This window comes from Medicago truncatula, chromosome 4 (assembly GCF_003473485.1).
Source record: "Medicago truncatula cultivar Jemalong A17 chromosome 4, MtrunA17r5.0-ANR, whole genome shotgun sequence".
NCBI lineage: Eukaryota > Viridiplantae > Streptophyta > Magnoliopsida > Fabales > Fabaceae > Medicago > Medicago truncatula.
The window spans coordinates 24258699-24268318 of NC_053045.1; the positions used below are offsets into that span (position 1 = coordinate 24258699).

A 9620-nucleotide genomic window follows, 5' to 3' on the forward strand; every position below is an offset into this window, starting at 1 on the left:
GATAGGTAGACACCTTTAATGTGTACACTCCTTTGTACCAATCAATTTGTAAACTCGACTCATAAAATCAAAATTTTAAATTATATATAGGCTTAATTACACTTTTGGTCCTCGTGTTTTGGCCTACTCACGAAACTGGTCCTGCCCTTTTAAAACAGAACAAAACGGTCCTTCAATTATTATTTTTTTTGCATTTTTCGTCCTACCTCCTATTTTCAAACTCTAGAAACGCAGAGAAATGACAGTTTTATGCGGTTTTAGACCTACCCCTATGCTCAACCATGAAATCAACAAGGAATAAAACACGTGGGCACAATGAATCTATTCTATTCAGCACACTAACCAAAAAAACCTAATTTGAAACATATCTTAGAAATTAGGGTTTTTTTGGTTAGTGTGTTGAATAAAGTGGATTATTTGTACCCACATGCTTTATTCCTTGTTTATTTCATGGTTAAGCATAGGGGGTAGGTCTAAAACTGTCATTTCTTTGCGTTTTTGGAGAATAAAATGGGGGGTAGGACGAAAAATGCAACAAAAATGATACTTGAAGGACCATTTTGTTTTGTTTTAAAAGGGCAGGACCAGTTTCGTGAGTAGCCCAAAACACGATGACCAAAAGTGTAATTAAGCCTTATATATTATACGATTATTTCTTATAAGTTTTTTATAATATTATATTTGGTTCACTTCTCTCATTCATTCGCTAGAGTGTAATGTGCGGGAGGGGTAATGCTCAACTTTATGATGGATTGACAAAAGAAAGGAAAGGAAAAATATATGATCCATTAATTTCAACACAACCACCCCTAGCAAATTACTTTTTTTTGTTGTTATTTTAAGTGATATTCTTGCTTTTCTTGTGGTGCATTCTTCGCAAAGAATAGCACTTCTCGTGTAAGAGTGGTTGGTGTACACAATGTGCTCCCACGCGTTAAATAGGCCAATATGAATAAAAAATGGGTCACGGAATAAAGGTTGTCTTAAAAGTAAAATCACAAACTCTCCTAAAATCGGTCAAACTCTTTGCTAGCTTTGATTTTCTAAAATACAAGTTTACCACCAAATTAACACTAATTCAGTGTTTTTAACATTAAAAAATACATCCTCAAAAAGAATGAACACTCATAGGTCAGTTAGATGGGTTTAAACAAGTGTAATTTTCATATGCATCACAGTACTCAACATTTGCATGATTTTTTCTTCAAATTTACATACAATACTTTTCTCAAGGGTGATATTTATTGTCCTCTTATAGATGAGGACTGCATGTGGTTCCAAAAATCATATTTTAGCACTCAACACTTCCCTGGTATGATGGATTATTAATATTTCATGCTACTAATCCTTAAATCTTTTCATCATTCTCCATTTTTCCTTATCACAAACAACTGAATAACTGAAGACAAGCATCTGCATATTTTCCCACAATTTCATCTACCTCTGATATTTCGAAAAACTTAATGATTACCATGCATGTTTGAACAAGCTGTGATTAATTGATTATTATCAACGTCCATCAAGTAATATGTTTTTCAAATAAATTGTAGTATGAAGAATATTTCAATTCCGGGTCAGATTGATTGGACCGACCAATCTGATTTCGTTCTCATAACACTAATGAATATAATATGGTCAAAAACAATTCAAATATTGGACTGTGTTCGAACTTCAAAAAATATACACACACAAAAACTATGACTAAGGGGAGGAATCAAGTCGTGTTCATCGGAATTTTAATTGTCATAATAATATCACCAACTTTCTTGACACTATAGCGGCAGCCCCAAGAGCTCATACATCTGCCGCCCTAGGGCAGCATGGGTCTTTGACAACATCTTAATATGCTTTTTGGTGGCCATCATCACATCCCTCGTAAGAGGTATATCCTCCGTTTCTAGATCAAGTACCTGCTGTAGTGCTTGACTTAGGTGTTGTATCCGCAGATTCAAATCAACAATAACATGCTGCGAGATGCAACAAGCGTTTGTTCAATTATTCAAGAACAGTTTAACCATTGTACTTAAAGCATTGAATCTAAAATAGGATAAACATACAATGGAACATTCATAATCATAACTGATATCTGGCACACAATAATGAAACAAATTATTAATGCGAGGATACCTCCCAAGAAGAAGGCTGAAGGAATTGAGGAAAAAGCGAAGATGACAACAGAGGTAGACAGCCGAAGGAATCATCGAGCCTAGTGGCACAGAACAGAAATAAATATTCATAATTAGTATCACAGTTGAAAAACTCATCAAAACTTGACAGGATCTTATCCAAGCAATAACATAAACTTCAAATCAACTCAAATTCCTAATTTTGCAACTAAAAGAGCGCAATTTTTAATATCTGAACTCTGAAGTTCTGTCCATTTTCTGTTGAATTGACAGAAAACAAAACCCAAAATCTTAATATAAAAACTCTAAACTCAAACGGTCGTCATTCGGTTCAAAGAATCTCCATTCCAGAACCGTACGTGCTTCATGTAGGCGAGTTGCAGCCTACAATCCGAACTGAGGACGGGTTTTTGAAGTTAGCTCACCCTCGCGGGGTCACGATCTTTGTCCCGTCCATTGTAGCACGTGTGTCGGGCGAACTGCTAGTTATCGGATACGGGATATCCATCCTAGTCACTATGGACGTTTAGCTGAATTGTTGAGAAGTCATAAACAGAACCGCAAAAATAAACGACCAGAAAATCTAAAGCAACGAATTAAAAGCTCATATGAACTTGAACTAGAAGAGCTAATTCAAACTGGTCCTATTATGTGTGATTCAAATTAAGTGCACAAACCCAATTCCTTGGAGTTATTCGCAAAGATACTAGCTTCTAAATTTCTTCAACATACAAGAATAGTTTTATTACAAACCACCATTAATTTCGTTAGTTAGTACCACAAAACATCGATCTAATCTTATATGTAATTTATCCTCAATCTGATTATTAGTTATAACCAAAGTGACCTAGGAAAATGGGAAAAGAAAAGAAGCAAAAATCAAACTGAGTGCACATTTCACCTTGAGCATTCTATGATGGCAACATCTGCTGACTGCGAGTTCCGACACAAAAGGTCCAAAATTCCATTTGGTATTGGTGGATATGGTTCAAATCCCGCTGTAATTGGTTTTTCTAACCTGAGAGTATTCAGTGTCATGGATAATCCATATGAAAGTGGTTTCAACATTACTTTCACCGACCTCAAGCTACGCAAGGAAAGCCGTGCAGGCGCATCTTTCAAAATATCAGGAGCTAAGGAGAGAACCTATGCAATAATAGATGGTAATGAATTAGAATCAGTTTATGCAATTATGAAAACAAAAAAAATTGTAAAGAAAATACAAATTAAGCCTCAAAGCAATTTAAGTTAAGATACCTGAAGAGTACCTGCAGAGACCGTCAATGATTCTATATTAGCAAGACTAGACAGCCAGGAGAGTAAAACCAAAGGAGGTACCGAGTAATTTGCCAACATTTCCGCGTCAATAATTACTTTTTTGACAGAAGAAAGATTGGTTCCAAGAAGTGTCTGATAAGGAGTACCCGTAAAAGCAAATGTACGAAGGCTTGGAGCAGATAGCTCGATTTGGTAATTGTGGAATGAATGATTACGTATCGTTAAGCTAACTAGTGTCTGGCTTAACATGCACAAGATATTTGCACCCTTCACCGAACAATTATCAATGATCAAATCACTCAATCTATTAAAGGCTGAAAAGGGATCAATTCGACCACCATCAGTGGCGCAAAAGACAAAATTTCCTAGATGTAGACAGGTTAACACTGGTAAATCTAGTGAGTTAGGAAACAACGTTCTCCAATAATTATAACGACCTTTAGGCGAAACGGATAGCCTAAGTGATGTTAACGTCTGAGACGAAGAAATGCAAGGTAGGATATGACATATATCGCCTTTCACATCAATTTCTAATCGATCGAGCTTGGCACTGTGCGATAAAACATAATTTGCTACTTTTTTAAGTAGGCCAAACTCAATACTACCACTACGTTCAAAATAAACAGTTTGCAATACAATTTTGCTATGACGAAGAGACAGAATTCTAGACACGAATTTATCAAAACTCTTTAAACTGGAAAAGTTTGAGCAATGTAGTCTAAGATTGGAAATATATTTCCAAATATGCTCCCATCTTTTGGACAGAATGCAAGTTCGAACAGCGTCTTTAGTGCTCAAAAATGACAAAATGTGAATGATAATGCAATCAGAGAATTCGCTCAATCTGTCTTCCTCATCGTGTTTTCCCCTCTTTGTTATGTGTTGAATCGTCATTTCATCGATCAACTGGTTAGAATTTATTCAAATAAGCATCTACCTAAGGGAGTAAAAAGGCAAACCGAATGAAATTAAATCCAGCATTACACAACGGAGAAAAAGAAATGTTTTCTTAGCTGTTTCAAAAAAGAAAGAAAAAGATGTTGTTTCATCTATCTCAAAATGAGTGATCTAGTTAACTGTTTAACCAGGTCGCGCCCCTAGCAAGCGCAAGGTGAGTTACCGTGCCGGACCTCGTAATATTTGGAGCCTCAATTTTTTGTTTTTAATATAACACCCAAAAGTGTTAGGTATATAGAATAAAATATAAAAGAATGACTATTTTTTATTTTATTTACAACATAAATAGATTATTACTATTCCTTAAAAAAAATTGTTTTCCATATGAGCCCATTTTTATTGTTTGAACATGACCTCTGATTTTATCGAAGCGGCCATGTGTTTAACATGCACCAACCTTTAATATCTTTATCTTTCTATTAAAAAAAATTGTATAAAAGTTGATATTTTAAAAATGTTCTTCGAGACAATTCTAATGTCTTACATGCTTGCATTTTTTCTTCATATATTAATAGAAAAACATGATCAAATATGTTATATGAATAATATATATAATCAACTTGGTCACTCAGCATTCTTATAGTAAACTGATTAAAAAAAATGTAGTTTGGTTGATGATGATGATTAATAATAATAATAATAATAATAATAATAGAATGGATTAAAAAACAATATGGTATGTGTGGATCGTAAGAAAGCCATAATAAAAATAAAAATAAATAAAAGAACATTACTACAAACAAGAAGCATGAGTAACAAAGCCATAAAAAAACATCATCGGATTATTATATACTTAAAAACAATCGTTTGTTTGAAAGAAAGAATAAAATCACTGTTTTTAGATTCATCGAATAACCAATAAAACATAAAATATGCGAATAAAATAAACGAGTAAAAAGCATACCTTTTGAGATTAAGAGTTAACGAAATAGCAGCACTGTTTTCTTTCTTCTCTCAATTTCTTAAACGTATTTTCTCACCAGCTCCTTTATGTCTTTTTCAGTATCAAAAGAAGGTATTTATAGATAAAAATGTGCCATGGATTTGGAATTAAAGAATAAAAAGGAAAATAATTTTTTTTTTTGACAAAAAAAAGGAAAACAATTTATTGTTCATTAAAACTGATTGGCAAAACTTTTTAATGATATCAATTTTTTCCCTTTTTAGTTTATCCTCTCTTAATTGGCTTTTAAGGGCATCTATCTTGCTCTTAAAATTGATTGGCAAAACTTTAGTTGATCTTGTCACAAAAAAATAATAATAATAGTGCACCGAAAAATTCAGGAATAGAGAGTAAAATGCTAGAATGAGATTTGGGTTCTTGACTTTTTTTCTTTTTTGCTCAAAAATGCTAGAATGAGATTTCGTTTATTTTTTTACTTCAGGGCAAGAACATGTGCTCTTAATTTATTTTATATGTCCAACAATCGATCCTACATATTAATATTTATTTTGATTTTCTGTTAAAACTAAAATATTAATTTATAAATATTTTTATTTTTCCAACTAATGTATAAACTTTGTGTCATGAATTTCATTCAACTATAGAGACTAACTTCTCAAGTCTTGATTGAACCACAATTGGGGACAAAACTCTCCCTCGAGTGTTTTAATTGTTGCTGCATGCATGGACTGCATTCGAACTCATGAAGTAGACTTTGATAACATTATAATATTGACATAAAGACGGATAGACTACTTTGATAATTCCAATCATCTCCGCATTTGTTCGGTTTGGCGTTTGTAGTTAAATTCTCGTACACATTAACGCGGCTTTTAGGAAGCTCCATTCTTGCTTCGTGCTGGGCATACGTTAGATAGGATGCCCGTCGCCATTCCAAACACACACATTCTATATGGAGGTCATATAGGTAAAGCCACAGGTCAAAGTCTCTAAAGGAAAAAAAAATAGCATATGCAATTTGTAAAGCTTTCTGGAAAATATAGGTAAAGCCATATATTTATGCATATAAAAAAAACAAATGTGTTTACAAATTAATGTCTTTATGTCAATCTATACAAGTAAAACAAAGCATAAATGCCCGCGAATTTCAGTTGCAAGTAACTACTTCCTGGATTCATCATACCATCATAATCCACGTCAAATAGACAACTAGAATCATTGTCATCAATATCATCCTTGTAACAGTTGTCGAAATTCGAACTATGTCGTCTTGGCGATGGAGATTCATGACATGGGAATCCTGCTAAAGGAAGTGATGGGAACCTCCTCAACATAGTCAGAACATATCATCCATCACACACCCAGAAGCTTTGGTTAAATTTAAACTGTATGGCATATATTTTCATATCAAAAAGGTTCAAATAATTTAATTGTTGTCCACAAAATATTATAAATTAACATTTGTCAATCATAATATGGTTCACATAATTTTGAACCAAATTTAAAACATGAGGTTTCAAAGAAATTGTATAATTCCAAGTCTTTCCTCCTTTTTCAAAGTCTTGCTTTTAATTTGGAGCTATTTAATTTTTCAAACAATCAGATCCCAGACTTCAAAATTCCAAGTCTTCCTGCATTTTTCAAACTTGGGAAATTCTATGGTGAAGTTGTTCAATTGACTTTTTCGGTGAAGTTACCCTAAATTCAATAAAAATGTGTCACATGTCATGTGTGCTGATTGTTGCATAGTATGTGATGTGCATCTGCTCGATATGTTCCACCGTAGACTAGTTTTATTAGATTTTTTGAACTATCAGATTTATTAAACACCTCACTAGTATTATTGTGTTGATTTTCACACTATATTTATTATTTCCTTTCTCTTTTTGACTTTTTCTTCCTTCTATTTCAACAACACATTTATTCCAATTTATTTATTTATTTATTGTTTTAGATCCTAACTAATTAATTTTGATTATTCTTTCATGAACGTCCACCATTGTTGCTTTTATTTTTGTTTTGCTTAAAAAGAAAAACGCAGATTAAAAAAGTTAAAAAGTGAGTTTAATCAATATCAATATATGCAACGAACAGGGGGCCTTATGGTACAAGTACAACGTTATTACCAATGAACCGCAATCAATTTATTCATATTCTTTTTTACGTTTACACTATATACTGAAATGAAGTTGAATCAATTTTTTTTTTTACGTTTGCATCATATTTGCTGGGTTTTTATTTTGTTTTGATGTTTTGATTAATGTTATGAACTTTGATTTATTTGCACCTTCCATGAATTTTGTTTTTCTGACATTTATTTGATGGATGGGAATCTTTTCAAATATGATGCTAGTAATTGGTTAACTTTTCTAGTTAATTGTGACGGTTCTCTTTTTTCGATTGCTGGCTTTGTTCTTCTTGAATGGAAGAATTTGTTCATCTTCAATGGAAGAAGATGAAAGAGGAAGATATACTAAAGAAATTAATCTTATGTAGTTACTTTCACTTAGACAATTTAGATTTATTTCATGTAGTTTTTTTTTGAAGGTTTGAGAAATTGAATCTTTTATGATGATTTGTGATGTAAATAATGAGAAATTGAAATTAGAAGTGTTTTTATCGAAATATAATTTCATTTTTTTTCTAGTTTTTTTCTTTCTTTTATGAAGATGATTGATGAAGATGATAAAGGAAAGATGAATATGGTGAAGGAAAGATGAAGATGTTAATTTAATAAAAATCTGAAAAAGAGAATATGAATAAATAAATAAAGGGAAATAAAGAGGAGAGAGAATTGATACTAATCATGTGTAGACAGTATACCACAATAACATAGAGACTAAGTAAATCTAACCATTAAGATCATGAAATAAAGTTTTCATTCTACTTACGGTACTGTAAACCGCCTGCACTGTAACATAATGCAGGGTATCTGACGTATCATCACTTGAAATCTGATTGGTTCATTCAAACGACTTCACTGAAAAAGTCATTTTTCTGACTTCTCCGTAGAAGCTCCCTTCAAACTTTCCCATGTGCCAACATCTTATATAACCACACTAGCTAGAATCTCTTAGTAAATCATAATCCCATTTGAATTAGATCTTCTCTGATCCAAACAATCCTTCATAATGACCATTCTTACTTCACAAATGTCACTTCTATTGGTTTTACTTTTATGTATTACCACATTCCACAAAAGCATGTGCACCAATAACACATTTGTTCAATGTAATGAGAAAGATCGAGAGACACTGTTAACCTTCAAACAGGGTGTCAATGATAGTTTTGGTCGGATTTCAATGTGGTCTATTGAAAAAAATTGTTGTGCTTGGGGAGGAGTCCATTGTGACAACATGACCGGAAGAGTTACAAAACTTGACCTCAGCTACAATCAATTGGAAGGTGAGATGAATCTTTGTATTCTAAAACTTGAGTTTCTTAGTTACTTCGATTTGAGTCGGAATGATTTTGATGTGCTAAGCATTCCATCCATTCAAAATAACAATATCACACATTCATCTAACCTTTTGTACCTTGACTTATCCTTAAATGGTGGTCTTCACATGGATAATCTTGATTGGCTTTCTCCACTTTCATCCTTGAAATATCTCAACCTTAATTGGATTGATCTTCATAAGGAAACCAACTGGATTCAAGCAGAGAGTACACTTCCTTCACTATTAGATTTAAGGTTGAGTGACTGTAAACTGAACAACTTCCCATCTATCGAGTATTTGAATTTGTCTTCACTTGTAACTCTTGATCTTTCTTGGAACAACTTCAGCCATCATTTACCAAATGGGTTTTTTAATCTTTCCAAATATCTCAATTATCTTGACCTTTCAAAAAATAATATACTTGATGAGATACCTTCAAGTTTGCTAAATCTTCAAAATTTGAGAATCCTTGATCTCTCTAATAACCAACTACAAGGATCAATTCCAGATAAAATATGTAACACCCCGTTTTCTCGACTTAAAAATTTCATTTAATTAATCAGAGTATTCAACATGTAAACGGAATGCTACACTTCATAAAATCATAAATAAGTTAATTAACTAATTTCTCCTTCAACATATTAATTCAAACTTTGCAGCGGATTAAATTCATTAACATAAAAAGTCTTGGCATGAAGGCCTCATCAAAACATCTCATAAAAATCCAATTAACAACTTAATCATGTAAATTTATAAACAATACGTAAGGAATAGAAAAGCATGCAACAAAGTTCCCATCCCGTTACGTATCAGAGCACCTAAACGACTCAGTGAGGGATAGCCACTCACGACAGCAAAAACACAGCAACCTACTCTTGATCACCTGCAAGTTACTCATACGAAGAGCAACATTTT

At 32.8% G+C, this 9620-nt stretch overlaps 1 protein-coding gene across 1 annotated transcript; it reads right to left on the reverse strand.

Annotated features, from left to right (window-relative positions):
* Positions 1 to 1523: 1523 nt before the first annotated feature.
* LOC25492020 (F-box protein At4g22280) lies at positions 1524 to 4560 on the reverse strand. Its single transcript, XM_013600073.3, has 4 exons — positions 3384 to 4560; positions 3028 to 3272; positions 2128 to 2206; positions 1524 to 1967 (listed from the first exon to the last, which is right to left on the reverse strand). Exons 1-4 carry the CDS (start codon positions 4296 to 4298, stop codon positions 1773 to 1775), a joined length of 1434 nt encoding a protein of 477 aa, XP_013455527.2. The 5' UTR covers positions 4299 to 4560; the 3' UTR covers positions 1524 to 1772.
* Between the last annotated feature and the right edge of the window lie 5060 nt (positions 4561 to 9620).